The sequence below is a fragment of the Helianthus annuus genome, chromosome 5 (genome assembly GCF_002127325.2).
Source record: "Helianthus annuus cultivar XRQ/B chromosome 5, HanXRQr2.0-SUNRISE, whole genome shotgun sequence".
NCBI classification, from domain to species: Eukaryota; Viridiplantae; Streptophyta; class Magnoliopsida; order Asterales; family Asteraceae; genus Helianthus; species Helianthus annuus.
In genome coordinates, this window is record NC_035437.2 from 54,637,238 (window position 1) to 54,656,287 (window position 19,050).

At 32.5% G+C, this 19,050-nt stretch overlaps 1 protein-coding gene across 3 annotated transcripts; it reads left to right on the forward strand.

Annotated features, from left to right (window-relative positions):
- The first annotated feature begins 11,393 nt into the window (after positions 1-11,393).
- LOC110940331 (topless-related protein 4) lies at positions 11,394-18,638 on the forward strand. Of its 3 annotated transcripts, none has more exons than XM_022181890.2 (23): positions 11,394-11,517; positions 11,988-12,091; positions 12,175-12,354; positions 12,423-12,536; positions 12,653-12,811; positions 12,881-13,064; positions 13,148-13,271; positions 13,433-13,545; positions 13,656-13,824; positions 13,932-14,111; positions 14,200-14,273; positions 14,360-14,455; positions 14,534-14,992; positions 15,080-15,217; positions 15,294-15,395; positions 15,481-15,612; positions 15,716-15,826; positions 15,905-16,084; positions 16,168-16,296; positions 16,377-16,472; positions 16,948-17,136; positions 17,227-17,393; positions 18,177-18,638. In XM_022181890.2, the coding sequence occupies exons 2-23, from the start codon at positions 12,009-12,011 to the stop codon at positions 18,376-18,378; spliced, it is 3,381 nt and encodes a 1,126-aa protein (XP_022037582.1). In that variant the 5' UTR covers positions 11,394-11,517; positions 11,988-12,008; the 3' UTR covers positions 18,379-18,638. The 3 variants fall into 3 exon arrangements, with proteins under 3 accessions (XP_022037582.1, XP_022037580.1, XP_022037581.1); XM_022181888.2 differs by having other exon boundaries at positions 11,395-11,517; positions 15,466-15,612; XM_022181889.2 differs by having other exon boundaries at positions 11,395-11,517; positions 13,668-13,824; positions 15,466-15,612.
- Positions 18,639-19,050: the final 412 nt, after the last annotated feature.

Genomic DNA, 19,050 nt, shown 5'->3' on the forward strand with positions numbered 1-19,050 from the left:
TATCACGTTTTGTATGGCTTCTCTTACATTGTCTTTTGGCTAATTATCTTTTATCCATACATAAACATTTTCCTCGAACACACAACAAAATGAAGGACACTAACTGTTGGTCATGCCGTGCATCGCACGGGCCTTCCCTCTAGTGAAAGAAAATATGCACATGTAATCAAAAGGGATTAATTAGTGCTTTCGAAAAAAAGAGAGAAAAAGAAACCATAATTTGACTCCACTCGGTTTGAAACAAACTTTACGAAACGTACATAAAATAAATACGAAAACATATTATATTTGACCTGAATCATTTCCCAAAAACGTTCACGTCGAAATGTAGAACAACTTGAATTTATACGAAAACGTACATAGAAATATGCACGTAAAAGTGGTTTCTTTAAACGAAAACGTATTATATTTGACATGGCTCGTCTATAAAAAAAGTTTACATCGGAGTGTAGAAGAAATCATATTTACACATACCCGTACATAAAATATGCACGTAAAAAATAGTTTTTAAGTAAAGGAAGTATAGGGGTAAACCGAAACAAAAAATTAGTAAAAAATTTAATAGGTTAAAAACGTTCGTAAAACCGTGCCAAGTAGCACCAATGCCACAACCACATCAACTCTCAACATCGTAAAAATAAAATAGATAAAATGGTAAAAATTACACTGAACGAAAAGCAGACTAAAATCGTTGAACCACACACACCCGTTACAGTGTCTTAATATGAAGAAATTAACCAGAAACGTAAAACGTAGAAAATAATAACTTAGTCGATCTTAAACTCGCCCGTTGCGGCGAACTTTTCAAAATGGGAAAAATGGACATGTTGCGACGGGTCTGTCAAATATGAAAAATAGAGCAAAAACGTTGAACCTCACATGAACGCTAAGATATGTTAACTCGCAAAATTTAGAACGAAACGTAAAACGAAAAACTTGCGAAAGATAAAAAGCATGGGATACGAAAGTTGTAAATAATAAAGTGTTGTGTTAAATTATAAAAGATGGAAAACTTTGGGTTAAAAGTAAAAAAAAATGAAAAGGGGTTAAAATGTAAAATATGAAAGGTTTGGGTTAAAAGTAAAAAATCAAGTTTTTTTTTTTGAAACACTCCCTAAGCACAATGTACAACTAATGATGCACATATAAGTTGCTTATTAATATATGGAATAATAAGGGTATACAAAGTGGGCGGTAAACTCCTTTACCGCGTGGTAACACCGCCGCCAACCCCCTTTACCGCTTGGGAAGTGTTTGGTTTTTTTGACCGTTGTGCAATCCAAGGGCTATATAGCCGTTTAACATAAAAGGATAATAATAATAATTTTCACCTTTATAAACAAACCCAATTCACTGCCATTTTTATAAACACATTCTTACAAACAAATAATTTTCACCTTTACATTCAAATCTTTTCATACAAATGGAAGGCTCAAAAAAAGGTGAAGGGAAGAAAAAACATTTGGGGTCCGGTTCGAATGCGAGGGCGCAAGATAAACGTGGTGGTTCGGGTGGTTCAAGTGCGCTGTTTCATCCCCAACTTGGCTTTGCTACACGAACCCAACCTCCATTTTTTTAACCAAACCATGCAACCGAATTTCGGTTATGATAGCCAACCCCACCAAAATTGGTTGCTACACGATCCGACGACGGTTAGACCCGGTGTTTATGATTATCCTCTCGACGCCCAAAACTCTTTTGACCCGTTTGCTTTTCAAACCCCACGCTCACAATCACCGAGAGACATACAAGATGACTCCGAAGAGGAATTCGTGCCCGATACTCAAGAGCAACATAATGGTGAGGATGAAGATGTTGTCGTTCAAGAAGATCTCGTGAACCAAAATGAAGCCGCAAACGATCCGAAAGGAAAGAAGACTACAACAAAATGTGAAAATTGGACGCCTAAACAAGAAGAGGCTTTGGCAAAGGCTTATGTTCATTGCACTTTAAACAATTGAAAAGGCAATCAACAAAAGTCGGATGGTTGTTGGAACCAAGTTCTTAAGCACTTCAATCAAACGGTTGGAGGAAGCAACCGAAACCACCATCAAGTTCGATCGAAATGGATGGCGATGCAAACAAAGTTGAACACATTCAGCGGTTTTTATCATCAAGCGGTAAATTATATTATTTATATACGGTTTATTTTTTAATTAAGTATCTGGATAATTTTTTCATAATTTATTATTTTAGGATCGTTTACGTCCTAGCGGGTGCGACGAAGCTTTTGTAATGAAGCAAGCGCTTAAAGATTACAAAAACAAAGAAAAACATGACTTCCCTCATGTTGCGGCGTGGGAGGTCGTTAGAACATATAAAAAAATGGTCGCCGGTACCGTTGTTGGGTGAAGATAGCTCCGGCTCGAGTCAAAAAAGAAAGTTGTCAGATTCGGAAAATTATAAAGCGGATACACCTAGTGCCGAAGTCTCGAGCGGTCTTCCCGACATGAACGAGGATCCCTCGCCAAGAAGACAAAAGAGAAAGGAGAAAAAGGATAAAGGACCGTCCTCAATAAATGAATATCCAAGAGATATAACCAGTAGATTCGAAGAATACAAGGCCATGAAGAAAGAGTTCATGGATATTAAAAGGTTAGGAGAAGAAAAATACATGTCGTTGGCGTATGAGCAACGCGAGGCGTTGCGACGAACTATGTTCGACAAGGACTTGGAGACGTTTGACCGGTCTCATGACAATGTTCTCCCGTCGATGTTGGAAATCACACTCGCTAGAAAACGCGAGATTGCAAAAAAATATGGTTGGCCTTGTAATTTTTAGTTTTTTTGTTGTTGCGCTGTTTTATTATTATTTTTTTAACTTAGATTTTAATGTAATGTTTTTTTTTATTTATAAAAGTTTGATGTTTTATTTGTTTTATCTTAACACATAAGTTAGAAAAATAAAAAGTATAAAAAAAGTTTACCTATTCCAAATGTCTAACCACCGCCAACGTTTTTGAGAAATAGGTAAACAAAATAGGTAAAATGATGTGGCACTGTTTGATTGGGTGATTTGAGAGTTTACTTATTGAAAGTGTTTAACCACTCCCTTCATCCTAATACCTACCGTCACCACCAACCTTTTTTTTTTCTTTTTCGTCATCTTTCGACTCATCCTTGACACAATTTTTTAGTAGATGTTGAAGGTGTTGTGTCTTTCTCTTCGACTTGATTGATGAGATCTTTGAGACCTTCAATGCTACTATCGTTTGAGAAAATAGTATCACAATCATTGAACGGAATGAATAAGCCGATGTCATCATTGGAAAAATTAGCCATACTATTGGGTAGGTGATAAAACTGAGAGGAATAGAGGTTTGTGCATGATCGATATTTTAATTGATGAATGACTACGGTGGAATGATAGGGTATTTATATTTTCTCAAAAGTAATTTTTTTTTGTTTTCAACACCCCTAACGGTCATATTGACCACTACAAAGAATCATTTTGACCAAAAATCAAGCGACTTCATCTACCCTCACGAGCCATCCACCAAGCCTCCCCGAGGGGGGTGGCGGCGGTGTAACCATGGTGGGTTTCCACCCTTAAGCCCAACCTGTAGGGCGCCCCTTCCACCCTTATAAACTTAGTAATAAAGGGAAATGACGTCTGTAAAAAATTGTGTATTGCACAATTGAATAAAACCTTGTATTATACTGGAAAAAATATAGTATCACGTGTTAATACATACAGTTATCAAGATATTTTTAAAACATGTATTTGACTTTACATTTATAAATTATATTTTAAAATATTTTTTTCGATTATGTATTAACTTTTTTCTATGTAACTGATAAATGTTAATTTAACTTGTGTGTACTTACTCCTTTAAATGTTATTTTGACACAGTGAAATTAAATTAAATTACAATCATAAATATATAGAAAAATTAATACATACAAAGTATTAAGGACTGATATTTTGAATTTTGTTAATACCATCTATTCTCCTTCTATTATTTGACATACTTTTATCATTAGACTATCTAACCACATGAAATATTAAAAATAGTTTTAGAAATCACTCATAAATAACAATTATTATAGTCATTCTTCATCTATTTAAATTAAAAATAGTTTTAGAAATCACTCATAGATAACAATTACTATAGTCATTCTTCATCTATTTAAATATAGGGGTACTAGGTTTAAACCCCGTGTAATACACGGGTTGAATAAATATAATTTTATATACCAAATAATAAAAAATATATCTTTAAAAACCTCGTATTATATGGATTAAATAAATGTAATTTATATACCAAATAATAAAACAGTATATCTTTTAAAACCTCGTTTATTACATGGGTTGAATAAATGTAATTTTATATATTAAATAATAAAAAAATTATATCATTAAGAACCCCGTGTATTGTACGGGTTGAATAAATTTAATTTTATATATTAAATAATGAAAAAGTTACATTTTTAAGAACTTCATGTATTGTATGATTTGAGCACATGTAATTTTATATATCAATCAATAAAAAGTTATATCTTGTTATATCTTTATAAACACTGTGTATTATACGGATTGAATAAATCTAATTTTATATACCACATAATAAAAAAATTTATATTTTAAAAAACCCGGTGTATTATACGAGTTGCATAAATGCAATTTTGTATAGTAAATAATAAAAATATTTATATCTTTAAAAAACCTCTTTTATTACACGGGTTGAATGAATCTAATAAAAAATTATATGTTTAAAAAACGAACGAATATACTCGATATATGATGGATGGGGTGATTGCGGTGATGGTTCTTATAAATGTCACGTAAACATAGTGAATACCGTATTTGATTTGAGAGTTGAACACGAAAATAAAAGTATAGAACCAAACATTGATTAATGTTTTTGTTTACCCTTTATAAACATTTTTTAAATAAGTTCTACCCTCAACTACTTTAGTTTAATAAAATAAATCAATCATTTACATTATATTAATTTATATTTAGTGTACCATTTTTTTAATTTCAGGATAAATAATTTTGAAATCTAATAAATATTTCAAAGTATTATATTATCTTCTATAAGAATTGTTTAAATTTATATTAATTTTAAGTTTATAATTATATTTTAATTAATATTAATTATCTATAATTAAGTAGGAGAGAAAAAATAGATGGCTCCAATAAATGACATGTGTCCCTAAAATGGTTTCTTTTATTATATAGTATAGACGAGTGTGATAAATATACCCAAGATAAAGATTAATATACCCAAAAGTCAAATTTAGTAATGATTTAGTAATGATTAACTACTTTATTATATTATTTTATTATAAAGTTAAAAGTAATATTTATATATTAATATAAAGTCAAAAGTAATAATTATGTTTTTTATCTTATTTTATTTTATAATACTTTTTTATATTTTGTTATACAATTATTAGTATTAATATCAATATTAATAAATAAATAATCAAGAGACTTTATTATAAATACGAAAGTGAAAAAGTTAATCATAAAAAATATATCCTTCAGTTTTCTTAACCAACTTTTTTATACTCATCATAAAAAATAAAAAATAAATAAACGATCAAATGCAACAACAAAAAATAGTAACATGGTTAGTGTTAGGGGCCAAAACCGTTATAAAATGCAATAGGGTCTGATATATTAAAATATTTTTTTTGGACTGAAAGAGTTAAACCGATTAAAACACATGGTCCAAAATAGTAATTTACTCTTTCAACAATTTGGTTTTGTTTATAATAGTGAAAACTTATTACTAGTGGTTTCATTCACGGTTTGATCTAAAATCCGTCAAAAGAAATTGTGAACGCCTCAAATGAAACCCTAACGCCGTAACAAATTTAGTAATTAAGAAAATAAAAATGCTCTATCAAAAAGTTTACTATTAGAACCATAAGATCAATTGAACCATCCATAACTAAATAACTAAACGAATAAGCGTCTCAAATGAAGACGATTCAAGAATACTCAACAAAACCGATTGTATATGCCGTTTCTCATCTGAGCCGACTTCAAAAATATTGCTTAATCTCAAACTAATTACTATTAAACACATAACTACTCTAAAATTAATACAGCAAATGATCTAATTAAAAAACATCTTCATTTACTAAAAAGACTTTCTTTATGAATTAAGATCATTAAGTCCAAAAATAAAATCACATTTAAATTTTGAACCATCAATTTTTTCCTTTTTACTTTGATTCATAGAGTTCTTCTTTTTTTTTTTCTCATTATTATTAAATATTGTTACTGTTACAACTAGTAATTAATATTATGATTTATAAAATTAAAGTTGTGGATATTTTTTTTTTTAAATTCAATTGGTAATTAATGCTTTAAGTAATTAATGTAAGTCATTTTCTCTCTCATGTTCATCAGGGTAATTAATGTAAGTCATTTTCTCTCTCATGTTCACCATTCTCTTTCTTGAAATATATTAGTAAACATAATATTGAATTTATTGATCTTTGTAGAGTTAAATATAAACTCTTAACTAAAAAAAATAAGTTTATTTGGAAAATTCATAATTAATTATTATATTAAATTCACTTGCTATTAAATATAATAACTATCAATAAATAAATAAATAAACAATAATTATATATAATTAGGTAGGATATGAAGCGGGAAACTTAAAAAATTGATGACATAGAAATAATTAACTGAAAGTGTCTCCAAACATTTTTATTGAAAAGAAAAATATAGATATATGTATATGTTGTAATGTCTTGCCTTTTACTTGTTTGGGTCGGAGGCTTTTGTTGTTTGTTGGTCTTTTACTTTTTTGGGTCAGAGGTGTGTTTTAATGAACTAGACTTTAAAAAAAAAAAAGAAAAATATAGATATAGATATTATAATGAATGAAAACCATGGCATTATAGCCTAGTGGCATCTTGAGTGTGGGATAAAGCTTTGTGACTATTAGGTCCTGGGTTCGATTCTCACAAAGGGGGGTTTTTCCCATATTTGATGGATATGATCGGGTGGTTCTGCTGGTGGCACGATGATACTCCAATGATCCGTCACTGATTCTAATTTGCCGTTCAAAAAAAAAAAAAAAACCGCTACCATAAAATTAAGGACTATGTATCAGCTTGTGAACAAAAATTAAGGACGAAAACACAAAAGAAAAAGTGTTAACCATCATAATATTAAAAGTTGGTCGGATATAATTTTTGTTGATTCAGTAATAAATATAATCGTTTCAAATTAAAGGTTATTGACGTAATTAATTGCTTTCCAACAATTTTGAGTTCCTTATTTTCATTAAATAATTAATTATAACTATTTTTAAACCATCAAAAGTTGTATTATGCTTTAAAAATCCTAAAAACATAAAAACAATAAATGCAAGAAATTAATGTACCTTCTAGACTTATTAATTATTAGGTGATTGAAAGCATGATGTAATTAATCGCTTTTCAGCTATTTTTAACTCCATATTTTTAATTTTTTAAATCAATGAAAGTTGTATTATGCTTTAAAAATTAGGAATGAAAAATTTCTTACCGAATGCCGATATCGTATGAATACTACAATATGTATTGTATCATATCGTATTGACTGAACAAATTAATGTACATTATAAACTTATTTATTATTAGATGACTGAAAACATGATGTAATAATCACTTTTCAATTATTTTTAATTCTGTGTATTTATATTTTTAGATAATTATCTTTAAATAATTGAAAGCTATATTATTCTTTAAAATTAGGGATGCAAAATTTCGTACCGAATAGCACCGTATTGATACTGTAATAGTAGCGTATTACACTGGTATCGACCAAATATATATATTACAACATTTGGTTTTGAACTTAGTTCGATTTCGATATCGGTACTATGTGGCACAATATCGGTTCGGGACCTTTAATGGTACTGTAACATAACGGTAAGAGCATTCACATCCATTCCACTAAATTGTGTGAGTGGGGTTTTTATAATATGAAAAGTATAAAAAGTGGTTGTGACTAGAGGAGAGAGAAAATGTTACTGTTCATCTGTATATTTGAAAAGACACTGTTCACCCCCTATAATTTTTTAATATATTTTGAAAGTGGTTGTGAGTGAAGGAGAGAGAAAAGATAATGATAAAGGTATAAAAATATATTATTTAATTGAAAAGGAGAGAGAAAATGTAGTATATTTTAGTGTAATTTAGGGTGAAAAAAATGGTGGAATGGATGTGAATGCTCTAACAACCAAACATTTATGGTACAATATATGTTTTTTATGTTAGCTACACTTCTGTATCGGATACCGGTTCGATACGATACAAATATCGATCTCATCCCTATTAAAAAATCTAAATTCAAGAAAATAATTTACATACAAACTTATTTATTATCAGATGATTGAAAACACATAAATATAAACGTGGTGATTGATCTTGATCTCTATTTTTAACATGTATTTTTACAGAGTAATTAGATAAACTTTTAAAGATTTGGGCATAATTTTTTTTAATGTCACATAATCATAAATCTCCTATAGCATGAGAAAGTTGACCCTTATAAAATCTTATTAATTATTATATATATAATTAAAAATATTGTTAGCTACAGTGAAATTATATTGACGTGTAAATGATTCATAAACATAATCTTATTCAACTAGTAATGTCATCTCATTACATAAGACATATTTTACATGAAAAAACTAAATTAATATTTCATGACTTCTATTTTTATTTAACTGATTATATTTTTTAAGGTAACATCCTTATTTTATATGAAAATTAAATTAAAATAAATAATAAATAGAATTAACTTTATGAAGTCATATTAGTTTAGTATTTGTGTCGTGTCTATATTTACTGGAAGCTTATAATTAATTGAAGAGTTCGATTTGAAATAGTCCATGACATCCAACTACGATTAATAAATACAAAATTGCGGTATGAGTTCCGATTACAATTAGTTTCTCAAACAACTTTGGAAGTATCTAAAGGGTTGGAAATGTAATCGCTTATTATGTTCTCTTCAAAGACAATTGCAAAAAAAGTTAAAAAAAATTCGTACGCTAAAATCACATTAAAAAAACTGCCCCCTCAACGCGAGAAATCAATTTTAATTTATGTTATTATTGAAAACTTAAATATAAAACTATTTTTCACTTGCTTCCATTCATATTTAAATAAATGTACGTTTATTATTCTAAGAATATTCTAAGAATACATACTCAGTAAACTAGTTAAATTTGCGCCCGCGCATTGCGGCGGGGACCCAATAACTGCAAAACGCGTGTCAGTAACGATAAGCAGATACCGAATATCAAAACATAAATAAAAATGTCGTGAAAAGAATAGTCAATCTGTCCTAAAAAAGCGATTTTAAATAACCTAATATATAATAATAGGACCCACACGTCCTACACGTTGGAAATTCGGTTGTTTTCAGTTCAGTTATTACGGTGCTAACACGTTAAAATATGGATGAGCTCGGTACCTGTAACGGCATCGAAAGTACCGATCTAGAAAATCATTGAAATTAGGTACCGGCACCGAAAATTCTCGGTACAATACGGTATGGTATTTGAAGGTAAAAATCAATAAATATAGGTATGGTGCTAGACCAATGTCGAACCGAAAGTAACGATTCTGAAAACGCCAAAAGGTGGGTACCAAATTGGTACCGAAAATGATTTGGTATAGTAAATTTGGTACCGATACGATACCGGTTTGATTACAGGATTTGATACGATTTGCTTATCAATAATCTAAATATCCAAGTTAATTTTACACGCTACAATTCATTCATTACGTAAAAAGACAAAAAAATAAAGCAAAATAAGTTGTGTATATAAAACCTCATTCAAATGAAACACAGTTTACTTTACTTACTGTGTGTATGAAAAGTAATCTAAACTGTGCAATTACTTGCATTGCTACGTTGCTACAGGATTTGATGAGCTCGGTACCAACCGGTACCGAAAATACCGTTACCGAAATCCCCAAAAGTGGGTACCGATACCAAATATACCTGGTACAGTACGGCTTGATACGGTCGGTACTGGTACGACACCAGTATTTGAGGGTAAAACCTGATGAATACCGGTGCCGAACGGATACCGAAAATATACTCAGTTTGGTAAATATGATACTGGTATCGGTACCTGATACTATTCATTCATTTCTGTTTTTATTACTTTTCATTCAATTCTCTTTTTAATATTTATTTGTTATTACTGTTCATTCACTTTCTCTTTTTAATATATAGATAAATACATTAGTACATATGTAATATTCGTAACATTCATTATAAACATTAAATAATATATAGTTATTGCTTTATACATTTATATTTTGATACATGACTTTTTCGTTTTCTACCATGACGAGGTGGACCAATATTGTCCGAACAACACCAGTACTAATATCGGTATCTGATTTTATGGTTTTCTCGATATTTCTATTATTTGATTTTATGGTTTTCTTGATATATCTATCGATGCTGTGACGAATGAAACGATTCTAAGCAAATAACATCAAAACGCATATCTTTATTATTTAAATCACTACAAATATTGGTACTATTCAAATCTCTACAGATACTATAACAAACAAACTAATTCCGATTGAATTCGTGTTATAACACGTATAAATTCCCACTAGTTTTGTTATTTCAAGAATACATATTCAGAATATCCATTACTTCTAGGGGTGAGTAGAAAACCAAAATAACCGAACCGTAACCGAAATAACCGAAAAATCCAGACCGAAAAAAACAAACCAAAACAAAATAGCTTAGAAGGTTAGGTTTATGTGAATAATATTAATTTGAAAGACGAAATATATTAACTTAAATGTAAACATTTAAGAAAGATTTCTAAACTTTGAATTATACTTTTAAGTTTTGAATCTTACATAATTTGTTTCAAAAACCGAAAAAACCGAAAAACCAAACCGTTCCTAAAACCGAAATAACCGAAACCGAACGGTTTTTAAAAACTAAAAACCGAACTTTCGGTTACGATTTTGATTTTACCAAAAAACCGAACATAACCAAACCGAACCGTGCACACCCCTAATTAATTCATATGTAATATTTTCAACATTAAAAGTTGTTATTGCTTTACACACTTAAATAATTTAAATAATTTATGATTGTCATTAATGCATTTAGTGCAGAAGTAATTCTAATATTTTTACTCAACAAAATGAACAAATGTTCAGATACACACACATTTAAAAATGATAATATTATCTTTTTTATAAAATAATAAAATAATAATAAAATAATTCTCCGACTTAAAAGCATGTTGCTTTTGTAATAACCTATAAAGTAATAAGCCAATCCACGTATCTTAAGCACACCTACTTATCATATCCCTAATTTCTCGCCTTATTATCTCGTTCAACTCGTATCATTTCACCACTCTATATATATCTCGTCACTCGCTCATTCTTTCTCTCTCTCTCTCTCTCTAAAACTCTCTACTTTCTCTCTCTACAATTCTCGCACAGACGGAGAGAGTCTGAAACCCTCCGATCCGATTTCGGAACATCTCCTCAGCCAATTCGAAGGTAACGCCTGTTTTGATTTCCGATCATAACCTAAATTTAGATAGATATAGTGATTATACGTATAGATTGTTCATTTGCTATGTGTTTATGCATGATTATGTATATATGTGTTTTGCGTCATATACGTGTTTGATTTTGTAAATTTAGGTTAATTTCTCGTTGAATGTGCGAAATCCATGTTTAGTTTGTTGAATCGTAAGGCGATTGAGGTTATATACTGTTCTTGTTTAATTTTAGACAATTTAGAGCAGGATTTTGTATTGATTTTGCGTTATATACGTCTAGAAATTTGGAAATTTAGGTTAAAATGTGCGAAATGCAAATTTAGTTTGGTGAATTGTAAGGCGAGTAAGGTTCTGATGTTCTTGTTTGATGTTACTAGATGATTTTATAAAGTTGTAATTGTGAATTGTTTATTGTTCATTGTTGATGTGTGTTTTTATACATTTTTTCGATTAAATCGGTTGCAGTTTTGGGGAGAAAGTGAAGTTATGGCGTCTCCTTTAAGCAGTGAGCTTGTTTTTTTGATACTTCAGTTTCTTGAGGAAGAGAATTTCAAAGAGACTATTCACAGGTAGGGTTTAATGGCTTTGGTTGTGGATTTTTAGGAAATTGTTGTTGTGGTTATGTGAATTTTTGGTTTGTTTTGTTTTGGAGGTTGGAGCGAGAATCTGGTTTTTTCTTTAATATGCGGTACTTGGAGGAATTGGTGAAGAATGGGGAATGGGATGAGGTGGAGAAGTACATTTCTGGATATACGAAGGTGGAAGACAATAGGTATTCGATGAAGATTTACTTCGAGATCAAAAAGCAGAAGTACTTGGAAGCTTTAGATAGGTATGTTTATATGCATTTTGTAATTTAGATTAGACCACGTTGTGAGTTAATGCGCGTTTGATTTGCAGGAAGGATGGCGCTAAAGCTCTTGAAATTCTAGTGAAGGACTTGAAAGTGTTTTCGGCTTTTAATGAAGACTTGTTTAAAGAAATAACGCTGCTTCTGACTTTGGATAATTTCAGGTGAACACATTAAGAGCTTCAGTTTTCGTGATGTTAATTTTTTACGTACATATGAAGTTTCTAAATTTTATTATACGATTTGGGAATTAATTAATGTTAAAAAAACGTGTGTTCAGAGAGAACGAACAATTATCCACATATGGAGATACCAATTCTGCTAGAGCTATAATGCTGACCGAACTTAAGAAGTTGATTGAAGCAAATCCCGTTTTTCGTGATAAGCTAACTTTTCCAAGTTTAAAGAGTTCAAGATTGAGGTCACTCATTAATCAAAGGTTTGTATCTTCGGTTGTCCATTTCCAGTCTTATAGGATATTTAAGCTTACTGTTTTTCTGGATTGTAGTTTGAACTGGCAACATCAACTGTGCAAAAACCCGAAGCCACATCCGGATATAAAAACCTTGTTTGTCGATCATACTTGTGGACCGTCACAGCCAATCGGTGCACATGCTTTATCCCCTGTTACCAATCCATTAATGGGTACCGTATCAAGGCCTCCAGGATTTCCACCTCTGGGTGCTCTCTTTGTAAGTGCAAAAAAAACATTTCTTATTATTATTCTATAGTGAACACGTATTTGACTTTTTCTTTCCTGTTCTGTATATCAAAGCCTTATCAGACAGCACCCACAGCACCTCTGCCGTCAAATCTCACCGGTTGGATGACAAATCCAGCTGTCGCGCGTGCATCACCGTCCAGCGGACCTATAAGTTTAATTCCGCCGAATATATCTGGTATGTGATTTAAAAATTATAAGCATTCATTGAGAATAAAAAAAGCCCTAAGATTTGTGTACTTTGTAGTGATTGCATCATAAATATGTCGAGTTTCCGCTTTGTTCGTGACCCCTTTATTTAATCTTTCATTTATTGCTATTTTCTTGCTGTTGTGGCAGCTATTCCAAAGCGCGCCAGGACTCCTCCTGGTAACGGTCCAGCTGTAGATTTTCAATCCGCTGATTCAGAACACGTGCCCAAAAGAACACGGGCATCCGGGACATCCGATGAAGTATGAACTACTCTGGCTGTTATTGCGGCTACTTTGAATTGCTTTCTGTTTTTCAATACTTTTTTTTTCCTTAAAATGGAACATTCAACTACGTGCTAAAGGCTGCATAGATCTCGGTACAGGTCAACCTTACGCCTGTATATGTGTCACCCGTTGGTTACAGTGGTCAAAGTTCATCGTCATCTGAAGATCTCCCGAAAGCTGTTATGATGACCCTAAATCAGGGTTCAGCTGTTAAGAGTATGGACTTTCACCCCAAACAGCAAATCCAGCTTCTTGGTTAGTTGACTTAGTTCCATATGCTATAACATATTAATCTTCGTTTTTAATCATTGGTATTTATTTAATGCGGTCACTTGTTTTGTTTTGTGTTGGGAAATCGTAAGTTGGAACGAACGCTGGAGAATTCTTGTTATGGGATTTAAGCAGTCGGGAGAAGCTTACTCAGAAGAATTTTAAGGTTTGGGATCTCGGTGCTTGTTCAATGCCCTTTCAGACAACTCTGACCAACGATTATACCGCATCAGTCAACCGTGTAACTTGGAACCCTGATGGAACCTTTTTCGGTAACCTAATAACTATTGCAATCTTTCAAAGCACACGAATATAAACATCAACTGACTTTATGTATGCCCTTTTGATATTTGAATATAGGTGTTGCATACTCGAAGAACATTGTGCAGATATACTCGTATCATGGTGGTGCTGATATAAGAAATCACTTGGAGGTAGCTCGCTTCATCTGTTGGTTACTTTGTCATATATAATTATTTAAATACCTTTTTAAAATTTTATTAAATTTGGTTTAATACAGATTGAGGCCCACTGTGGCAGTGTTAACGATCTCGCTTTCTCTTACCCTAACAAAACACTCAGCATTGTAACGTGTGGAGATGATCGCTTGATAAAGGTTTGTATCTTATTACTTTTGCTTCATTTAGCGTTGTAAAATTATGAAATCTATCGCGTATAATGTGGTTCCATGCAGGTATGGAACGCAGTAACTGGGGAAAAACAGAATCAACTTGAAGGTCACGAAGCACCTGTATACTGTGTTTGCCCACATTTCAAAGAAAATATTCAGTTTATTTTCTCTACGGCAACTGACGGGAATATAAAGGCGTGGCTGTATGATAACGTGGGGTCCAGACTTGACTATGCTGCACCAGGTCTTTCACCGTCTGCCATGGCGTATAGTGATGACGGGACACGGTTATTTTCATGTGGGACGAATAAAGAAGGGCAATCTTTCATGGTGGAATGGAATGAAAGTGAAGGCGCTATCAAACGTATGTATAATGGGCTCGGGAAACGGGCTAATCGGCCTGTACAGTTTGATACTACGAAAAACCGCTACATTGTTGCTGGTGATGAGTGGTTGATTAAGTACTGGAATATGGACAATGCTAGTGTGTTGCTAGTCAGTGATGCTGAGGGTGGTTTACCGGTAATAATCTATCATACGTTCATAGTATTTGTTAATTAAAATATAAGCGTTTTCTACTTGCTGGGTTATAAAATTATTCATTTGCAGGCTTCTCCTTGTGTTCGGTTTAACTTAGAAGGAATCTTATTGGCTGTTTCGACAAGTGATAACGGAATCAAAATACTAGCGAACTCAGATGGAATTCGGGTTCTAAAACCTATGGAGAATCGTTCGTCTGCGGTGAAGGTAAAAGATATTATTGTTCTTTTTCATTATTCAAATTGTAGAATCAGATTATTTATGAATCCGAGAACATGAATAGACTTCTGCGTTGACCACATCTGGTGCTACTGTTACTGCTAATGCAACTGGTGGACCAAGTGTCATGGATATAGTTACCACAACACCCCCCTTAACAATGACGGTGAGTGTTATTGTTTTCAGTTTTCCAGATATTGGTTATATAATTAAATATTCATGGGGTGTGATTATAGAATACCGAAAATCAGAATTCGGTAGAAAGGCCCAGAACTGGAGATGAAGCTACCGACAAATCTAGAATGTGGAAAGTGACAGAAATCTCAGAACCATCACATTGTCGTTGCTTAAGGTTTCCAGATAATACATCTTCAGCAATGCGGGTATGCCGTACGCGTTATAATATTTAATTGCATTTAAGCTCATTTCTTAGTAGATACGATTATCAAACATTTGACCTGTCATATAATGTTGTCTGCATTACAGGTCACAAGATTAATGTACACAAATTCTGGACATGGAGTTTTAGCTCTAGTAGCCAATGCTGTCCATAAACTATGGAAATGGCAGAAAACCGATCATAATTCTACTGAGAAGGTATTTATACATCTTGTTAATCCCATTTTAATTTAATCTTTTTGGTGATTAATGATTATGGATATTTGGCTGCATTAGGCAACTGCCAGTGTGGCACCGCAGCTATGGCAACCGACTAGTGGTATATTGATGACAAACGATATTAGTGATACAAACACCGAGGATTCCATTGCATGTTTTGCATTATCTAGAAACGACTCTTATGTTGCGTCCGCTTCAGGCGGAAAGATTTCTTTGTTTAATATGATGACGTTTAAGGTAACCTTAACCTCATGCTTTATTGTTAATTTGTTATCTAATATTTATACCATTGCATCCGTTTTTTTATTCTTAATATGCAGACTATGACTACATTTATGCCAACTCCGCCTGCAGCAACGTTTCTGCTCTTTCATCCTCGCGATAACAATATTATTGCCGTAGGCATGGATGATTCGTCAATCCATATATACAATGTCCGGGTCGATGAGGTTGTTTTTTAATTTTTTTGTATTTATTTTTATTGAAAACCTAAGTCAATTAAGTAATTGTTTACTATTTGTTTGACCAGGTCAAAACCAAGCTTAAAGGCCATCACAAAAGAGTCACGGGCCTTGCATTCTCTACTGTTCTTAATGTTCTAGTATCTTCTGGTGCTGATTCTCAGGTAACATTCCATTCCGCTGTCATAGGGGTGCTAAACGGGTTGTGTTCGCGGGTTGGTGGGTCCAATCCGACCCGGACCCAAAAATTTTAGACGAACCTGAACACGTGTCATACGTATGAACCCGAACACGACCTAAATATTTGCAGGTTGACCCGAACACGGCCTGTTCAACCCCAATTTTTTAATTTTATGTCGCAAATCAGTATATTAAAATTAAAATTTTTCTACAAAAAACACAAATGTATATAATACAATTACATTTTAATTATAAAATCTTATGTCAGTTTCTCTTTTTTAGTTATAATCATGGCATAAAATACTCACCCAATTTAAAACATATTGTAAAAAAACAAAATATAATATTAATGGGTAAAACGGGTTGACATGAACCAGACCCGAACCCATTTAGACTAAAAACGTGTATTAATCGAATTAACAGTAAGGAATTTTTATTTTTAATTTTTTATTTGTGCAGTTGTGTGTGTGGAACACTGATGGATGGGAGAAGCAGACTAGTCGACAACTGCAAATTCCCGGGGGACGCGTTGCGGCTCCCTTTGCGGACACTCATGTACAATTTCACCATGATCAAAAACATCTGCTAGTGGTTCATGGAACTCAGATAGCCATTTATGAAGCTCCTAAACTGGAATGTTTGAAGCAGGTCTGTTTCTTAATCTTAAATGAATCCAGTGGTGAGTTATCTTTCTTGTTATATTATTGATTGTAACTTATTTATGCCGTCCGTGTTTAGTGGGGCCCCCGAGAAGCAAGTGGTGCAATCACACATGCTGCTTACTCATGTGATAGCCAGACGATATATGTCACTTTTGAGGACGGAAGTATTGATATTCTAACAGCATCCTCCCTCAGATTGCGCTGTCGGGTCAGTCCAACCTCGTATCTGCCCGCAAATCCAAAGTGAGTATTTGTGTTTCTCCATTTCATATGTTATGATATGTAGCATTATTAGTGTCTGTGTGTGCGTGCGTGCGCGTAAAGGCATATATATAGGGGTGGATTTAGATGAGTACCGTAAAATATTTTGAAATTATTTTTAAAACTTGATAACCGCTAATAAATATTTTATTACGTGGTGGCATTTTCGTATCCAAAGTGAGTATTTGTGTTTCTCCATTTCATATGTTATGATATGTAGCATTATTAGTGTCTGTGTGTGTGCGCGCGTGCGCGCAAAGACATATATATATAGGGGTGGATTTAGATGAGTACCGTAAAATATTTCGAAATTATTTTTAAAACTTGATAAACGCTAATAAATATTTTATTACGTGGTGGCATTTTCGTAATTTAGATAAATAAAATTACGTCGCATTAGAATTTGATTCACCGGTGAATACATGTAGACGGTAGTTTCTAATAACGTATTCACTACACTATATCTGGTATTTACGTTAATTAGGAAAATGTCAACACGTTCATATAGTGTATTCATGCATTGGTGTTTAACTGTGTGCTTACATTTAGTGTATGAATACATTATGTTTTTACATGTTAATTACGAAAATGCCACTACATAAAAATACTCATTAAGCAGATTTGACGGTAAATAAATCGTTTTATATGAATTTATCACTACACACATACATGCAGAGAGAGAGAGAGAGAGAGAGAGAGACATGTATGTATATATGTATATGCACTTGTTCATTGTATATTGTATATGTTGTGATTTTGTTGCAGGCCAAGGGTGTATCCACTTGTGGTTGCTGCACATCCATCTGAACCGAATCAGTTTGCTTTGGGACTTACGGATGGTGGGGTGTGTGTATTCGAGCCACTTGAGTCTGAAGGGAAATGGGGGAGCGCACCTGGTGTTGAAGGTGGTGCTGGCCCAAGTACTAGTGCTGTGGCGGCTGCTGCAAACTCAACCGATCAAGCTTAGAGATGGTGCGTTTTTAGACTAAAAAACCTCCCAGAGCCACAAAGATTTAGGTGGTACAGATTCTGTTTTTAACATAGAGTTTAGACTAGAGGGGCAACATGTTACTGCTGTTGCTGTTACCTTTAGAAACTAGCAGAAGTTTCGGTTCATTTTGTGATAGCTATGAAGAACACAAGCAAAAGGGGTGGGATTTGGGGAACATGTGATAGCTCAAATCTTTCAAACTATATTTAGATAACCTACTCTTTTTTTTTTTTTTTTTTCTAATGGTTTGACATGTTCGTCTCATAAGTCTATATAAATACGTGCTGTACGTGTTTATGAAAGGTTTATACTTGGCTCATAATTTATAAACCTTTACAAATACACGTTCTAATAAGTGTTTTTTTTACAAATACACGTTCTAATAAGTGTTTTTTTACAAATACATGTTCTAATAAGTGTTTTTTTTACAAATACACGTTCTAATAAGTGTTTTTTTACAAATACATGTTCTAATAAGTGTTTTTTTCAAATACATGTTCTAATAAGTGTTTTTTTAAGGTTTATGAGCCTTTTTAAGGTTTATGTTTGGCTCATAAACCTTTACAAATACGTGCATTTGGAAGATTGCTATAGTTATGAGAATACCAAACATCACTCATGCCTTTGATGATGGAATCAAAAATTGTG

Bases quoted from the DNA above. Each gene is read 5' to 3' on its own strand.
- LOC110940331 (XM_022181888.2), top strand. From the start codon at position 12,009: ATGGCGTCTCCTTTAAGCAGTGAGCTTGTTTTTTTGATACTTCAGTTT. The intron at 15,613-15,715 runs GTATGCCGTACG...TCTGCATTACAG, and splicing joins ATACATCTTCAGCAATGCGG to GTCACAAGATTAATGTACAC. The intron at 15,827-15,904 runs GTATTTATACAT...TGGCTGCATTAG, and splicing joins ATCATAATTCTACTGAGAAG to GCAACTGCCAGTGTGGCACC.